The sequence below is a fragment of the Triturus cristatus genome, chromosome 5_2 (assembly GCF_964204655.1).
Source record: "Triturus cristatus chromosome 5_2, aTriCri1.1, whole genome shotgun sequence".
NCBI lineage: Eukaryota > Metazoa > Chordata > Amphibia > Caudata > Salamandridae > Triturus > Triturus cristatus.
Window position 1 is genome coordinate 799,478,775 of NC_140588.1, and position 19,380 is coordinate 799,498,154.

The 19,380-nt window shown below is 42.1% G+C and overlaps 1 protein-coding gene across 1 annotated transcript in view; it reads left to right on the forward strand.

The window, feature by feature from the left end:
* The window catches only part of ADGRG4 (adhesion G protein-coupled receptor G4), a 1,724,535-nt gene that overhangs the window by 1,624,795 nt on the left and 80,360 nt on the right, over window positions 1–19,380 (forward strand). The window contains exon 27 of the mRNA XM_085607949.1: window positions 3,363–3,521. Coding sequence (XP_085464075.1) covers window positions 3,363–3,521 — 159 coding nt within the window. The remainder of the gene's footprint in view (window positions 1–3,362; window positions 3,522–19,380) is intronic.

The following is a 19,380-nucleotide window of genomic DNA, read 5'->3' on the forward strand; positions in this document are numbered from 1 at the left end:
ATTGCGAACTTCTTTTCGGAAGAAATCTCTAAGATTGATCATCCTTTATCTCTATCCCCCCCCTTAACCCATTCTCCTCCCATGACCCTCCCACCAATGCACCTGCCCCACCCAACCCTCCCCCTGGCGCTCCGCATCTCCCTCTTGTTGTTCCTCCTCTTGACCCCCTCTCCACCAACCTCCAGCAAAAGAATAACGCCTCCTGGCATTACTTTTGCCCAGTCACTGAATATTAAATCCTCAACATCATTGCCAAGCTTAAATCTTCCTCCCATTCCTGTGATCCTCTCCCTGCTAACCTGGTTCAAGACTTAAAATTCACCATTGCCCCATATTGGACCTCGATCATCAACTCATCCTTTGCCTCCGGTTGTGTCCCTGTCTCCCTTCAGCTTGGACAAATTACCCCTATCCTCAAAAACCACACAGTTGACCCCAACGACTTAAACAATCTTCGTCCTATCTCTAACCTTCCGCTGCTATCCAAAGCCCTGGAAAAATGCGCCCTACTCCAATTGGACAAACATACTGATACATTCAACCTCCTGGACTCATTTCAGTCTGGCTTCAGAAAGGGTTGCAGTACAGAACCTGCCATGCTTAACATAATCAACGACCTTCATCACTCTCCTTGACCTCTCTGCAGCTTTTGATACTGTCAACCGCGCTGCCTTGCTTAACACTCTGAAAGATCGTTTTGGCTTTAACAGTTTTGTCCTCAAATGGTTCTCCGCCTTTTTCCAGCACAGATCCCAACAAATTAAAATACTTGACTGCCTTTCTAAACCCTTGCTGGCCTCCTTAGGTGTCCCCCAGTGCTCTATTCTCTCTCCTTCTCTATTCAACCTTTTCATGGAACCCCTCGCCCTCATCCTTAAGCAAGCGGGAATCAATTACCACCTTTATGCTGATGACACCCAACTTTATTACAAGATTAAATCCTGTGCGGACGTTCTTCACCTCAATGAGACCCTGGCCAAGATTCAATCCTGGTTTCATCAGAACCACCTTAAACTCAACCCTAAAAAAACTGAAGTCATTCTTTTCTACCCTAAAAATAACTCACTCCCAATTCAACACTGGATCTCTGACCTTAAAGCCCTCAACTGTTCTCTCATCATATCCAACTTAGTCAAATCCCAAGGAATCAGTATTGACCAGAACCTCAGTCTTACTTCCCACATCAAACATTTGGCTAAAAGCGCACTCTACACTCTCCATCACCTTAAGAAAATCAAACCCTTTATTCCTACAGATGACTTTAAATTAGTGGCTCAATCTCTGGTCCAGTCCCGAATTGACTATGGTAATGCCACTCTTACTGGAACACCGAAAGTCCACTTAGCCCCAATCAAGTCCGTCCTTAACCTCGCTGCCAGGCTCATTACGGACTTCAAGCGAACTGAACACATTTCCCCCGCTCTCAAAACCCTCAAATGGCTTCCCATTGAAGGCAGATCCATCTACAAGAATGCTTGCATTACGCACAAAGCCCTCCATCAAAACACCCCTCAATACCTCTCAGATAAACCCCACAAAGCCGGCTGCTCCAGAGCATTAAGGGGCACGAATGCTCTTGTTCTAGTCCCGCCTCTATTAAACAAGAAATCTACTCTGTCACGTTCCTTCTCCAGAAATACACCTTCCACCTGGAATTCCCTCCCTAAAGATCTACGTTGTAACCCCTCCTACCCTAGCTTCAAAAAGGACTTTAAGCTGCACCTTCTCAACAAATATTGGGGCCCTTAATGTTCTTTTATCTGGACACTATTCCCCACCACCCTCCCTACTGTATAGGTTTCCCCCTTTCGATGCTCTGACTCCCTTTCCCTCCCCTCTTGACTTATCTTCCAAGACTACTGTCCCTCTCCCTTCGATTCCTCTCGTTGTTTTTGCCCTTGCACTCGTACTATTTCCCTGCCCATCACCTTCCACTGTTTCCCCTAACCCTTACTCCCCTCCTCCTCACCATCCCCATTCACCATGCCCTCTAAATCCGCTGTAGATTGGATGTTTAACCATTGTAAACCTTATATTATTTCCCCCTGTTTTTCCGTATCGTTTTTATGTCCCCATGGCTTGTATATTTCCTCATTGTCCAAATGTTTAAATGTTTAATGCAATCTTTCCTGCCTTATCCCTTGTAAAGCGCTCTGATACCCTCGGGTCCAGCCAGCGCTATATGAAACCTTTTAAATAAATAAATAAATAATATAGAGGAAAGAAGCCTAAGGCTAAGTGCCTTTATAAGGTCATGTGACTTCCAATAGCCTTTTCACATATGGCACAGGGTATTTCGTTCCTTATAATACATAGTAACAACATCACCCTTTGCTCTAAATACTTAAGCCCTTTGTGTCTTACTCTTTCGTGTAAAAGAGATAGTCTTGTTGAAGATGGAAAGATTAGCAATGGAATGTATAATGCAAAGTTAAACACACCAAAAAGCAGATAATAATGTTTTTCTTTTCAACTGCCACTATTTAACAGTTAACTGTCTTGATAGAAACCGACCAGCAGAGGTCAGTAAAATACCAGAATTGCTTTCTGCTGAGAGACTTTCTTTTTTTTTCTTTTTCTGGCCACTGCTTCTATTTAACTTTCTTGATAGAAAACGACAAGCAGAGGTCAGTAACATACCAGAATCACTTTAGCGTTTTCTAGATTCCAGTCCATAGAAATTGTCTTCCACGAGCACTCGTAGACAATAATATTTTTTTTAAATCTTGTATTTTCAGTGATATGACTACCGAAGGCCCTGATTTTATAGTAAAAACAGAGCTTTGGACTATACCATTTCCCACTGAAAGGCAATATTTCTCTCTATGTGTTCCCATACCTGGCGTGTCACGCAGTTTGGTGCTTACTTTCCCTGCATGTTAAAGAACAGTAGATGTTTTAGCACCCAGACTAATGTGCTGCACAGCTAAATACATATAAGGTCCCAAAGGCGAGACCGAATACATTACAGATGCTTGTTTTGATCATTGTTCATTCTAGAAAAACAGGCCATAAAATTAAATAGACAATTCTTCTTTTTGTTGTTTAAACTGCAGCTGTAATTATGCTCAATGTCCTGCCTTTCACCATGGCTGCTAGCTTACTCCACGGCTTACCTTTCACATTGGCATCTTGCTCTGGCAGCTTGCATTATGACTTCTCAACTAAATTACCTTATTACATTTGAGCAGCTATGTTCTTTCGTTATTACAGATGATGAGATTCCACAACTCCACTGTTATAAGGAAATTCGAGGCAGCTTTTATACGGGGATCGCAGGATCCTATGTAATATGTTATACTTGCATTGCAAACATAATATATGTCTTGTGCTTTAATGCCCGGTCTTTTATTTCATTCCAGACTGGAGTAGGTTAGGAGACGCTGGATCCAAATGGAATAAGCTAACCCAGAACCAGAAATCTCAATCTACTCAATCAATGAACTTCAACTCATCACCCTCTCTTGCAAATGGATCAAGACATGAAATGGATGACACCTTTTCAAAGACACTCGCAAGCGGTATGAGTACTATTTCACCATCAATTAACATATGATCTTTGAAAAACAGTAACATTTTATGGTGGTCCTGTGTTGTCCAAAATATCTGAATCCACCTACTGAACCTAATTAATGCATCCTCCTTCACGCTAACTGGAGAAAATACTCCTATTATGTTATTAGCTCTTCATATAGTTGCACCCTTTCAGCGCATATGCCTACTTGATTTTGTTTAAAGGAGGTCGTTTGCAGTATACACTGCTAAAGAGAAGGGGATTGTGGGAACCCATAGGCAGTGAACCGGATCTGAATGACGTAAAAGTGTGCAGTAGAATGCTTGCAATGGGATTATATTGTGAAAAAGGCAATTTTCATGAAGGAGGGCACACAGACCAGCCTGTAGGTATCTGACAGCTCACAGATATTTTTGACTCCATATCTTTAATGTCTACTGATATTAATGTTTTCACCTATTTACTTCTGAAATTAATCTACTGGTTTCTTTGGCTTTGAAAGCATAGACATTTGCTTTAAATGCATGAAGGCAGAGACAGATTGAGCTTAGAGACAAATTCAATTCAGACAGCTTTAGTTGTCTCAAAGAGCTAAAAAAAATCTCAACAGAGAATGGCATAGTGCTCAATCCTTTCAGTCTTTGGTTATCACTAGTGTCATTGATTACTTTAATCGTCCATTGGTAAATTGTAGCTCTCCTTCATGATTTATGGAATGTGGCTATTGCTCAGGGATGTCACCATTTAATTAGTGCTGCAGCGAAGTGAGTCCACAGAGGGTGAGACATCCTCTTTGTTTTGTGGAGGTGATTTTTTAATTGCTGACTTGAGAAAATATTTTGACACCAGCAGAACGCAGAAGTGAACGATGACCGAGGGTTGTCACTCTTACACTTGTTCGAGAAGTGTTCCCTGCTTGGATGAGACCAGACCACATGAAAACATGTTTTGTAAGACTCTTTTAGATATGTCTATTTAAAGTCAAGGCACCATAGTCTTTCAAATTTGTGAACGAGGCCAACCATGCATTTAATAATGCCCCATTCTTAATAATACGTACGTGTCAGAAAATGTAAAAGTTCATTGCCTTTTCAAAAGGCAATACTCTTAAGCTTGGTCAATCACATGTCTGGTGAACTGAATTATTCTCTAGCCAACCAAACCTTTACTAAGGCGATTTTGGCAGGGTCATCCCATATTGAATGAATCACTGACAGGGCAGTAGGCGTGGAGCAGAGTAAGTTACATGCAAAGCATGGTAGGTGATAATCTGATTCGTCCTTATAAAGGCTTCTATAATTCCGTCATATGAAGCGTGAATCTCTCAAAGACCAGTACAGCTGTAGAAGGGTAATATGACAGGCACACGTCTGAAAGGCCATAGGGTGGGACAGAGCCAGGCAAATCTCAGGCACACCACTGAAAGGTCACTACGGACTGGGGCAGAGACTCATATGAGGCTCCACAGGCATGTTTCAGAAAGGCTTGAGAGGAGGCAGTCATGTGTTAAGCAAACCTTTGAAAAGAAAATTGTCCTGGGGGAAATCAGTTACATTTGTACATATGTATGTATACTTGTGGTATTTGTATAGTGTAAAAGGTTGTGGCACTGTAGAGCATCATAGGCAAGAATATAGTCGAGGGATAGGAGAAGTAGATGGTTATTGGATTGTTACTGCATTATGGTGTAGTATTCTTTAATGAGGTATGTCTTCAACTCTTTCCTAAGTTACAGCAGTGTTATTGTGGTTCTTTTGGATAAGGGGTTGGTGTAACAGATCCTGGTTGCCTGAATTGAAACAGATTGCTGCCTTGTTTTTTTCTTTATGACACTTTTTTGTCTTGAGTCTGATGGTGGGCTAGTTGCGGGTGTGCTGAGAGTCACCATAGATGGTGAGCCTGTCTACAAGATAAGTGGGGGTGTGGGTCATGATGGATTTGTAAATGATGAAAAGGGGCCAAAGGACGTCCACCAGGATGGGGGTGATGTGATCATACTTCTTCCGGCCTTGGATGGGACCTGGTATAGTATATAGGATTCAGGACGTTTCCACCCTCCAGATGCAAGAATATGAGTGCTTTAACAGCAGTTCCGAAGCCGCATTCTGGAAGGAAGGGTTTCACTTTCTTTAGAAGAGAGAGTTGGTTTCAGGCTGTGTTTGGTTTTTGGCAGTATGAAACTTGAAGGTGAGGTTTGTGTCGAAGGTGAATCCAAGTGACTTGCCATTCATGGAAAGTGAGGGTTCAAAGCTGTGAAGGTTAATGTCATTGAAGCAGAATTGTACTATTTCTTGTTTGTTGTTCTCTACAAATAACAGGCATTTTGTCTTGATTGGGATTAGCTTCAGGTAGGCGCTTGATTTCCAGGTGCATGAGTGTGAACGGTGAATATCGATGACTGAAATCGAGGGAGGCAAATATTGAGGCCAAAATATTAAAAGGTAAGTAAGTATGGATTTTCTACACCTAACTCCATATATTTGTACCTTGAAGATAAACATATCTATAAGGTGTGTAGATGTGAAGTTAGGAATAGTACATTCCTGCTTCCTCTATATGCACTAACTTTTTAGAATTTTGGTCTTCAATATGTTGTCCACAATATTCTTGTTACATGTTATTCATGGCCTCAAAATTGAGCAGTGCACTTTTTCTGGATGAGCTGCAGACAGTGTTTGAGAGCTGCAGCTGAGGAGCATTTCAGGTGGAGTTGTGTATCGTCTGCATATTCCATGCTTTTGTCATCCTTTGGTACTGGGTCATTGACATCAGTGTGCCTCAGACTCAGTAAAGGCTTTGCTACAAAGGAAAAGTTGGAGATCAATTGTGGGCCAACCATGCCCAAGAACATTCACCCTTCTCTCTGTGTGGTCAAAAACTTCATCTTAAGAATGGTTTTGATACGTTCATAGGACACTCCCCTGACTCCTTTTTGTATTTTGTTGAGCAAAGCAATTATGTCTTGCCTGCAAGATTCCTTTATTATTGATGCAATCAAAAAGTCATTGATGTATTGTATTAGGGTAGAACTACAAGGTAACTGCATAGAATCTAGATTACTTTTAAGTATCTGATTTAAATAGGATGGACTTTCAGTGTACCCTTGAAGAGTGCAATACCACACAAGAGTCTTCTCTTGTAACAAAAACACAAAGAGAAAATTGCTCTCCTTGTGAAGGGGAACCGAGAAGAATGCTTGACAGAGGTGAATGACCTTGAAACATTCAGCTTCTGGGGGATTTTGGAACAAAATCATGGCAAGCATGGCAGGGTTCAGTACTACAGGATAGCATGGAACAACAATTTGGTTAATTTTCTGGGAATCTTCTATGATCCACCACTTCTTATTGGCTTTTTGTAAGGCCATGATTTAAGAGTTGCATGGACTCCTGAATGACTTCCTTTAGAATGCCCTCTTATATTATATTCTCAATGACAGGGGTGATTCCTGCAATGGCCTATGGAATCATCTTTTAAGGATGCGTTTGAGGAAAAACTGCATTGGGCCGCTGTGTTATTTTTAGGGTTTTAGCACCCTTAATCAGTCCAGTCTCCCTCCCAGTGAAATCCTAAACCTATTCTCTGACTCTCTCCTTCACGTCCACTTTTAGAATAACCAGACACAGTCTGACAACAGGTTCTGGTGTCTGTAGCTTGAACTCCGCTGCTTGGGCCTCGAGCCTGGCTGCATCCCGTGTACAGTAAATAACACAGGTAAGTTTACAAAGGAAATCCCCGCCTAACAAATTTACAGGACTAGAGGCACACACTGTGAACTGGTGTTTTTCCTTGATGTCTCAACCTGGACAGGGGCAATAATCTGAGTGGTGCGCTGTTGGTTAGTAATGTCCCTGGACTGGGGCAGTAATCTGATTGGTGTGCTGTTGGTTAGTAATGTCTACAGCTTGTACATGTTTTCCCAAGAGGAGTAGGCATAGGACATCAACGGTTCTAACAGTCGAGTCTGTGGTTCCTGTGCCTATCAGGAGAGATTCAGGATGTCCATTAACCTCTCCATCCACATACGGTCCACTCTGGTTCACTTCTAGGACTGCGCCAAGCAGACACTCATCCTCCCCCATCAGGCACTGTCATTGGGCCTGACCAAACTTGTAAACCTCAAAAACATCATAGGAAACGAGGCATTCTGAGACACTAATGTATTATGGGGAATTGTATTGCTTGGTTGTAAGTTGAAATTCTTCCTTTCACTTGCATAAGTCCAGGTGAATTTTGTGACAGGCCAGATCTTGAGATCTTTGGGGTTGACATCGGGAGTCTGGGTAATGGAGGAAGCTCTTCCGGTGCCGCAATATTCTCAGCATGGGCATCAATCACAGCCTGATCAGGACTGTAGCGATATCCCTGCTTCCATTCACCGATCTTATTACAAATGTGGCAAGGGGTAACCTTTTTGAGGGCCAATATGCTTGTTCCTGGTATTATCTCGACCTCTTCCCATCCTCGGGGTATTTCCTCCATGTGTCAAAGAAACTCCTTGCATGTTCATCGTGGTACTGGGGTCAATTTAAGGGGCTTGAAGGGGTACTTTTAGTGTCTCTAACACTCTGTTCTGTGTTAATGGGGTCTGGGCTATCATGCACTACTATTTTAGCCCTTTTTGCTTAGTTTCTATCATGTCATTGCAATATTTTACATACTACATGATCTCATCAAGGGTCTTACTCTGCCAACATAGGACACCATGGAAAATCTGATTGCTAATTTTGAGTTTCAATACTTGCATAAAAAAGGCTAGGAACCCTCCTGTGTTATCTCACAATGGATTATTTAGTCCACTATGATCCCTGTAAACCTGAATCACTTTCTCAAAGTATGCGTGCTTGGACTCTTTAGGTTCTTGAGAGGTTCAGAATATCTTGGGCCAATTTATTTCTGTTTGGGCAGCCTTAGTCTTTAAGTGTTTTATGACTTCTTCATATTTGGTTTTGACCAAGGCTGAAGGTGCATTTGTTCCTGCTACTCTAGGAGGCTCCTGAGTCTGCCATTTACATGCTCTCTTACAGCCTGCTGTTCTTTGAGACGGCAACTTCAAATAATACATCCAAATCCTCCCAAAAGACCTTTGAAATGGTCACAAACTGGTCCATCTGTGTATACCACTTATCATGATTTTCTCTTAGCCTTGTAGGATAATTAGTAAAGTGAAAGATATCTGTCTGGGACCATGGGACATGTACGTATGCTCCTCCCTGTACTTACCTCAAAGGGATTTCCCTTACTGCCTCTACTACAGCTTCTTCCTAATCCTCCTTGGCAACCTCTGTTTTCATTTCATCTTAACCCTTTCCGTATTGGACCACAGCACCCACATTTCTCGGTATCACTCCAATCCCTTATGTTCTAAGTCAACCCCCTTAAGTGGGGTCTTGATCACCTTGGCTTTAGCAATTTCAATTCCTTTTCACCCATCATCATACTAACTTCTTGCTCTGTGTCAAATCCACTCTGTGTTCATCTGCCACTTTCTCCATCCTCGCATGTGCCTCTTGTGCTTCTCTTGCGGCTTCTTCACTCATGTAGAGCAATGGGTGCACAAGCACTAGCAGGGTGCACAAGCCCTCAGGTGAGGGTACAGTGGCATGAGCAATGTACACCTACAGTGTCTAAGTCCATTCTTGAGGTGATTCCCCGACGGAGCAGTTACCTGTCCTTTTCATCACGTAAACCGACAAAAGAGGTTTCTCCCTCATACGCCAACTCTGTGGGCATAAATCCTCCCAGTAACGCAATCCCCACTAGATTGTCAAGTCAACTGGTCATACTACTCACTCCCACAACACATTGAACTCAAAGAAGAGTAGGGATCAAGACGCTAGAGGGTTAAACAGCATACTATGTAACGTAAGATTATTAGCAAAACATCCTTTTGAAATTTGGGATCTAATCACCTCCCACTCCCCTGAAATATGTTTCCTCACAGAAACATGGCTAAACTCTACTAACCACCCATTGATAAAGTTGGCCATTCCAGAGAACTATACATTTTTACATCTGGACAGGGCAGGGAAAACAGGAGGCGGGATAGCTATAGCCTTCAAATATCATCTCTCGGTGAATTGGATCTCCACTCTAATCAAAGAAAGTATAGAACTGGGAATGTTCAAGATTATGATGTCACCTACAGATAGTTGGAACGGAGCACTAATATATCGTCCTCCAGGAATTAAAGCCAATTTCACAGACCAACTGATAGAACAAATAGCCATACATGTGCACACCTCAAATACATTTCTTTTGTTGGGGGATTTTAATTTTCATGGTGAAAATCATACGAATCCTGAGGTCAACAAACTTCTCTCTACTCTGGACTTGATTGGACTTACCCAAAGAGTTAAAGGCCCAACTCATCTGGCAGGCCACTCATTGGACCTAACCTTTTCGAATATTGATCATTTGATCTGTAATTCCCCAGACCCCCTCACTTGGACATATCACTCAATGATTAGGTTCTCTATCCAACAGCCGTGCCCAAAGAGTTTAGATATAAGTGTAGGACAAAAACAAGTGGGGTACAGACCACTGCGAAATCTTTCTATAGAAGCCTTTAACAAGGTTTTTCACCTGGAATTATCAAAGAAGGATACGGAAGCTCCCATGACATTAGAAGAATTCAATACTGCCTTTGTGACAGCATTTGATTCCGTGATCCCAAAAAAGAATTATGGCTCTCTTCAACGTCAGCCATCAGCCCCCTGGTATACCATGGAGCTAAAGACTGAAAAATCGAAATGTAAGAGATTGGAGAGACTTTGGCTAGTTTGTAAAGACTCTCAAAACAGATTACGGTACAAACAATCTCTGTCTAGTTATCATCTAAATTTAAAATCAGCCAGACGTCTGTCTATTATTAACCAAATTGAACACGCCAGTAATTCCCCTAAGGCCCTCTTTAATATAGTAAAAGATTTCGTATCTCCACAAGTCTGCAGACAATTGCCAATGGAAACCAAAGATTTCTGCAGTTCGTTAGCAATCTATTTCCAAGAAAAGATAGTTAATATTTATGCCAACTTTTCATTGATTGTCTCTCAAGATCATGAAGCCTCTACTAGACCAGAGGGATTAGGAAAAATGGCAGGTAGCACCTTAGATCATTTCGAATTAACCACGCTTGAGGAGGTTTCTAATGTACTCTCCTCCGCTAAATCCGGCTCACCTCAATATCTTTGCCCTCCAAAGACAATGGCCCTCTTAGCCACTAGTTGCGCCCCTGTAATTCTAAATATCTATAATCATTCAATACAATCAGGTACCATTCCAATAACATGGAAGGAAGCATTCGTACACCCAATACTGAAAAAACCGACGGCGGATCCTCGAACTCAGCAACTACCTCCCTATTTCTTTACTACCCTTACTGGGCAAGTCGCTGGAAAGTATAATTAACAGGCAGCTAAGTCTATGCCTGGAGTCCGACAAAATCTTGGATCCATCACAATCCGGCTTTCTACCGGGTTTCAGTACCGAGACATCCATTCTGGCTCTAACTGATTCCCTCAGACAGAAAATGGACGCAGGAGGATCAGTAGTACTGATCCTCCCAGATCTCTCCGCGGTGTTTGATACCTTCTCACACTCAATGCTCACGGATAGGTTAGTCTCCTGTGGCGTTCAAGGGACACAAACTATCATGCTAGGGCCATACCGGTCAGAAAAAATACGTCTGGACAGGGGTGTACCTCAGGGCTCCTACCTAAGCCCAACTTTATTTAACATTTATATGGCCCCTCTGGCAAAAATTGTGGAACAGCTAGGCTTTGAGATAATCTCATATGCTGATGATACTCAGCTTATGTTCACTATCGGCCCTAATCTAGAAGCAGAGAAATTGCGGTTCTCCGTCGGAATGCTTGCAATTTCTAGCTGGATGACGGACCGTCTCCAGCTGAACCCAGGAAAAACCGAGGTCATGCTAATGGGGAAAGCCTCAGATATCTGATCAGATGAATGGTGGCCCTCACAAATGGGAGCAGCCCCCGTTCCCAAACAATGTGTTAAAATGTAGGCCTAAAACTAGACCAGACATTAACCATGAAAGACCACATTGCTGCCACTACGAGCGCCTGCTATTATAGTTTGCGTTTACTTCGCAGAATCCTTCCTTACATGCCCACTAATCAGCGTAGAACTTTAGTTCAAACCATGGTCATCAGCCGATTTGACTATGGTAATGCTCTGTTGGCAGAAGTGGGAGAGACCCTGCTTACTAAATTACAGGTGATCCAGAACACTGGCGGTACAAAAGGGGGTGATGATGGATGGAGCATCAGAAGAACCAATCAAACACTCACACCCAGTCAACAGATCTGGGTTTGATCCATCGCCGTTCTTTAGCCCACTCTGCCACCCCAGTTCAGACATGGCCATATGCAAATCAGTCTGACGCTGTGCCTCATGGGAACAGTCCAGCCCGAACTGCCAAGCCATGCATTCCCTGGCCCGAAAACAAGCTTCCTAGGACCGGTTTCTGGCATTTCAGCCGTCTTCAGCCAGGCTTGCTTGAATCCAGTGGCAAAGTGAGAAAGGGACTCACGTCTGAGCATACCCTGCCAACTTATGGCAAACAAAGCGGTACAAAAGGGGGTGGTGATGGACGGAGCATCAGAACCAATCAAACACTCACACCCAGTCAACAGATCTGGGTTTGATCCATCACCGTTCTTTAGCCCACTCTGCCACCCCAGTTCAGACATGGCCATATGCAAATCAGTCTGACCCTGTGCCTCATGGGAACAGTCCAGCCCGAACTGCCAAGCCATGCTTTCCCTGGACCGAAAACAAGCTTCCTAGGACCGGTTTCTGGCATTTCAGCCGTCTTCAGCCAGGCTTGCTTGAATCCAGTGGCAAAGTGAGCAAGGGACTCACGTCTGAGCATACCCTGCCAACTTATGGCAAACAAAGCGGTACAAAAGGGGGTGGTGATGGACGGAGCATCAGAACCAATCAAACACTCACACCCACTTTTCACACATATTTTTAGCATGCTCTCAACGTAGCCTCGAAAGACACTTATACCCAGTCTATCAACTAAACTGAATGACTATACTGTTTCTCTCATGCATACATTGTATGCATAAAACAATCCTTTTTTTAGTTTTTTCACTGCAGGAGGCTCTTTAGGTCGAGGCTAGAGCAGCGCATGCGCTGCTTGCTCGACTTTTTGTAAGCGGGGTTTTCAAAGTGCTACCCTATGCTTTTGATGGCCTAGCGCTTGCGTTCACGCGCGCGTGCACGCGTGCACCTGCCAGCTTTCACCGTCCGAGGCACCATCTGGACCGCGATCAGTTTCACTTTCACGTTCCACTTTCTTGCGCGCGCGCACGCTCACACACAACTCCCGTTCCCGGCCGCACGTCATTACCGGCTTGTTTTTAACAAATAAATTTAGCGCGCAGCAGCGGCAAGGGCAGGCTGCATTCTCGTCTCAGGTTACTTGTTGTTCAGAGTTTTTCATCCTGTGAAACAACGCCTTATTTTTTGCCTACATAGGGCCCTTTACATGGCTTTGCGAGTGGGGTTTCAGGCCCGTTGCTTCTGTTTCTCCCTACAGAACGTGTTTACCTATTTGTTTGCACAGGCTTACTGTTGACAATACCAATACTTTGGGTCAGCCATTATTTACTATTGGTTTGCTACTTATTCAATTGCTTTCCTTACCCATGTGTTTTTCGCGCTCCTGGATCACAGCTTACCTATCATCCTTTTGACTAGACGACTTGCATCTTTCTGCTGCTTACTTCAGGAACTACTTTTTTTTCTTTTTCTTTCAGCACACGCTGCAAGTGCATGAGTTTTCTTGTTCTAACGCTCGTGTACTGCTTCCCAACTGAAATCCTCATCCTTCACCTCTTTGTGTTGCTTCACTCTCCGAGCCAGTTCGTCCATTACTTCTTTCCCCCCGATTCCACTCGGTTGTGTCTGGGTTGTTTTTCATTTTTACACCCATCCAGCTCCTCCGGTGCTTCGCTGCCCCCTTTTTTCCACAGTTCTTACACTCTCTTTTTTTTATTTTTAGAAAAAAATAATTTGGGTGGAAAACCAGGCAGCTGCAAATTCCTGCCAGTCCACTCCTTTCATCAAATAAGACATCCGCCATTGGAATTTACAGCACTTGAATAATAAAATGTTTTTAAAAAAACAATAATGGCTGTTACACAACACTGTGACTGCTGTAGAAATGTGATGCATGAATGAACACGTGTAAAGACTCATGCAAGGCTTTTTTTAATTGCCAATGCTGTTCAACATCAACAATAACTACACTGTTGCATATCAGTGTTTGTCAGTAATTAGTGGGGCACAGCTGTCCTTTTTGTATTCTGGAAATAAATTCACCATTTGTTTGCCTGACGGAAGACAGAGAGAGTAATCTGCTGTGGGAAGTGGTCATAGCAGGCCTAGTGATTCTGAGAGTTGTGCCTGCATTTGGTTGCCCTATTGGAGTGGTAAACTTTTACCCTGGCTTTCTGAACGGGCCCATCATTTGTTTCAAGATAAATCTGTTCATAGGTTTGCGAGGGTGAAAATACCTCCTACTGTTTGCTTGTTACGAACCTATTCTTTAAAATGCATGTCTGGGATCCCTGGAATGACAGGGGATTTCCTGTTCTTCTACATGGATGTGCAGTCCATGTGATGACCTTTGACTCCTCATAATGATGTGCAACGTCTTATGAGCTGGAGTAAGAGGAGTTTGTATCTGCTTGTGGAGGCTTGTGAGCCTCAGATCAGATCCAAAGAGTACCTGCATTAGTGTTGTGTGGGACTCTTTCAGATATGGGTGGAAAGGAAAATCATTGCAAGGGGAGGTGCTTAGTGTCAAGATTTTAAAGGGCAGCAATGTATATGCAGCTTGCTGAAGCCTGTGATCCTTGCAGAGGGTTGAACGCATATGGGTAGGCCTTTGGAGGGCAGTGGTTTAGGTTTTGTGTAACCGGATGTTGTTTTTTGTCAGTGACATTTCAGGTTCTTACGCTTTTCTGTGTACTTTGGTTAGGCTGTTAAATGTTTTCTGCATTTTTGTTGTCTTTGAGGCCTCACATACACTGCTCTTTCGTGTGTAAGTATGTATTCTACAAGAGGGAAGAGGTTCTCTGTCCATGAGATCATATCAGAGTGTGATCTGAATGCATGGGAGGTTGGCTGTAAGTGTAAGCTGGAGATAGATGCTGGGGGCAGAAGCTGGTTGTCTTGCTGTTGATATGAACATGTATTCTCATGTCCTAAGAGAAACGAAATTAAGGGGGGCAACCAGAGAAGAGAAAACCACAGTTCTCTTTACACTGTTCTGCATTTCTAACACTCATCAACAATAGGCGCTCCATAATGTTGCTTTGCATTATGATGGTTTTGAGACATATTGGAGCATCATTCACCAGATGGCCCCTGCAAAATGTCTGCAACCTCTCTTTGCCTACTTGTCATTACAAAAATACGAGAAAAGAAATCAGCACTACACCACCATGGAAGCAAGGCACGCATATGTGGGGTACTATAAATCATTCTCACTGAAAAACCAGCAGGGCTCTCCCAATCGACCTATTCACTTTGTCAATGCTGTGCAGCATCAGGAACAAGCAAAATGTTTTTGCAGATGCTGTGCAGTGTTGGGGGATCACAAATTAAAAAATAAATTTAAGCAGAATGACGTAGCTACTGTCTCAATGCCTACAGTTGCGTAATTATAATTGTGCACATATGCACTCAGCATTTCCTTTTATTTACTGGTCGAAGATGGCGAACGCCACATGGATCGGTTTACAATTTAAAACAAGCATTGAAAATGCAATAGGTCTCGCCTTTGATTAAGTTAAAGCCATTTGCTTTGCTAATGGTATTGTATAGCAAAGCAAATGGCTTTAACTTCATGAAAGGCGAGACCTATTGCACTTTTAATGCCCATTATAAATGGATCACTTATGGACTGTTCCCATTATACTAAGCTTTATTTCTACATGGTTACTTTATTAGAATGTGCCTTCGTGCCCACCCTATAGGCGTTTCCTTATTAATCTTCTTTAACGCAGTGAACAATTTAGGCACAGTCCCTGGAATTATGGGTCATGGGAAGCCAAAGTGTAACGTTTTTTTAATTTTATGTGTGCTCCGAAATAGATTTGAAATCGATGTTGTTGTCTCTTCTTTTTGCATGGTTATGATTTAGCATGTAATGGCTTTTTATTTTTTTTATTTGCTTCTTTGGTTTGCATTTATTTATTTATTTATGTGTGCCTGACAAAGGCGCCTGTTGTGCTCTACAACTGCTATCGCAAAACGTATCTATAGTGCCACCTATATCAGCATGTGTGCATTTCAATGTTATATGGGGATTTATGATGGCTGGGATTTGCCATTTGTGGCACGTTGTAGTGCGTTGTGCATAATTCTTTCCTGGTTGTTTTCATGCAGGGCAGTGTTGGTGTTTGGAGGTTTGTGCATTGCAGTTTCTTGATGGCAATTGTTTAGTTTTTCAAGTTGCGTTGCGGCTGGATGTTGTCATGTTTGCCTGATCATTCCCAGAATTGATCAGAGTTTGATGTATTTCAGAAAGTGTGTCTGTAATAGTGTCAGTGCTCTGAACTCATTGGCTCCTCGTTGAGGAGATGCTGTGCTCCTGGGAATTAAGTCCCTTTCTTGTTCAATGAAGATAGATTCTTTTTAATTTTCTAAGTTCTGGCCGATTTTATTTTTCTGATTACATGTTTCTCCAAAATGTGCACAATGTTTATTTTCAAAGTCCTTGGCCCTAAAACATCTGCTTTTGAATATTCTAGTGTTGACCACAAAACTCTTTTCAATTTTGATATTTTACAGTCGCCAATATTTTTGGTTTTGAAAATCATAAATTCTCTTTTCACATTAGGCGCATGTGTACTGTATAAGAACTTTTCCAATTCCTTTCAATTAAAATGTTGGCTGGAGGGTGAATGATGATGATGGGTGTAGGAGGGGGGTGAAATTGAAAAAGGTTTTGCTGTGACTTACTTTTGTAGCATTTCTGAATTCTAGGAGTAAGACAGCAATTCATGAGACACCCAGAGTACTACACAAGTTAGTCTTATTGCCTCATAAACCAGTGTTAATGAATCAATTCCCAAGTATTTAAAGTAGCAAGATTTACTTACCAAGCCAATGTGGCAAGGTAATTTTTGACCATGGTGAAGATGTATTTATATACATCTTTATAATGCTTTAACCAGTGCAGAGCAGGTTGCCTCTCTGCATGCATACTAAACAAGCATTGGCATAGCCAATAGGTCTCGCCTTTGGAACCTTATAAGTATTTAGTTATGCAGTACAATATCCTTGGTGCAACAACATCAACTGTTGCATGGCTAAACACTTATAAGGTCCCAAAGGCGAGACCTATTGGCTATGCCAATGCTTGTTTAATTTGTTAGATAACAACGTGTATTCATGTTTTCCTCCTTTGCCTTCTCTGAAGTTCCTTTCCCTCCCAATCTTTCCAATTGGCTTTCTGTTTATGTCTGTTTGCTGTAGATTTGTTCCAGTGTAAAGCTTCCTGTTGTTTACGCTATACGTCTCTTAACCATTGTTCTTCCTCTTTCATTTTTTGCCACAGTCAATAGATCTGGCTTCAATGAGCTAGCATATGCAAATACAAGTATTTATTTATTTATTACACACTCATCCCCAGTGGATATACTGCCGCTGGACCAAGCTCTGACTCAAGAAACAAGCTTTGGCAAAGTCAATAGGTCTCGGCAATGCGAGAGCAATTGGCTTTGTCAATGTCTTTAAGTGAATCAGCAGGACACACCAGGCTCCTTCTCCGGCACAAACTGCCATTCAGTATGATAAGAAAGTAGCCTCTTTTTTTGCGCCGCAAAGGATTTTGGCCAGTTATGATTGGCAGCATATTAGGAGGCAACCAAGTTCAAAAGGTGCCTGAAAAATATAAGGAATAGACTGGCTTGTGAAGAAATTGAGATAAAGCTTTACAAGCCGCTGGCACAGAGTGTGGACAAAGTAGTCACATGCAGTTGCGGCTGCCACAACTAAGAGGCTCTGAGCCAGGCAGTGAGGCGACACTCTTCCGCCATTGCGGAGGAGCCGCCACTGGTCACATGTCAAGCCTCCGTCAAAAATTCTGCCAGCCAACCAAGAGAAATCGAAAGGCATTATCTCTGTATGCCATTCTCCTTCCGGCTAAGACTCTGAGCCAAAAAAAGGGCACAAATATAACCAATAATTTATCTAATTATAAGAATTACTTAATTTGTATAGCGCCTGCTTCTGAAGTATTACTATTTCCAAGCGCTTTCATTAATAGTTGAACAGGACTTTTGTTGAAAGTAGTTAAAAGTTTCTCATTTTATCGACTTCTGATAGATAAAAGGTGGACTTCTCTGTACACTTAACCTGCAGATCCCACTATATGCCAGCAGCGAGTGGAGAACCGACAATGCACGTTTAGGATTGGAATGATGTTTCAATAAATTGGTTTGTGAAACTCGCTCTTGTCAAATTCTATTGATGCATAGATTGCAGGTAAATGTATTTGTTCGTCTGTCAAAGACAGGCTTGCACGAGAAAAAATCCCATCTAGCACAGTATTTTTCTGGAAATAATCTACCTACATTGGATGCAAACAAATGAAAAAATAATTTATGAAAAGAATGATGAATTTTTATTTTATGATTAATATTGTATAGATTTTTTTTTCTCTGTCCTAATTCGTTTAGAGGATGAATCCTATTTTCAGTGCACTTCACAAAAAATAAGCTGGACAGTTTTATAAATAGAGAAACCTGGCAAAAGCATGCAATTCCATAATTATTGTTAATCCCAAAGCTGCGGGTTGGGTTCTGGCGAGCTAACACTCGATCACCCTTCAGCTGGAGGTGAAATGTCAACCGGCCTCAGGCCCAGTCTTTCTCTTTCTATTGTTTGTTTTTCTGTTGCATTCCATATCACCCAGTGATGTTGTGCCTGTGATTGTCACAAGCATTGGTAAATGCATTATTATTTGCCTATGTGATTAATAATAATTTGTTCTTTGTTGTAGTTTGGTGAATAGTTGTGCAATATAAGTAATTTAAAGTCTGTTGAAGTGTTATGACTTGATTTTTAAGAAAGGAAATATATTGTGTTGTTACTGGTTTAATTATAAAGTGGGGAGATTAAGTAAATGGGGTGGTACTATGATTAAAAATGTGTACCTGATATGTATGCTTGAAATTGTTGCAGCTATGAGGAGAATAAATTGTTTATATAGTGTGTCATGTCGCAAGTGTCACTTATAAGTGCTGTAATTGCTGGAGGATACAATTACTCAATTTATGGTACTGTGTACCTTAGTGTCCACATTTCAAAATGTATATGCGTCCACACATGATCCTTTCTTTGCATATGTATAAGTACAGATGCAATATCTTTAAATGCCCACCGTAGCATTCTCTACTGGCTTCTAGGAGATAAGGTGAGTTGGTGGGGCAATGAGATGAGGTTGTTGTGTACAGCGGGAGGGGAGAGTGGAGCGAGCAAGGAAAGTAATACGAGGGGGTGGGGGAGGAAGGGTTGTTTAAAAATAAGTACAGTGTGCAAGAGCAGACGGCCTGCAGACATGTGCCATCGTAGAGGGTGCATTTGAAACAAGCGCTGCAGACAACCAAACGTGATGCAGGGCACTATAAATCATAACGGACAATAAGTGAGCAATTGTGCTTTTGATCAGAGTAATGGTTCACTTAGAAAAACATATAACTATAGGAGCAGAGAAGGGATACAGATAAATAAATCAGTGGATGCGGCGCCGGCGTGAAAATATAATAGAAATACCTTGCATTGATCAAATACGGCACTAGAGTGCATTGCACATT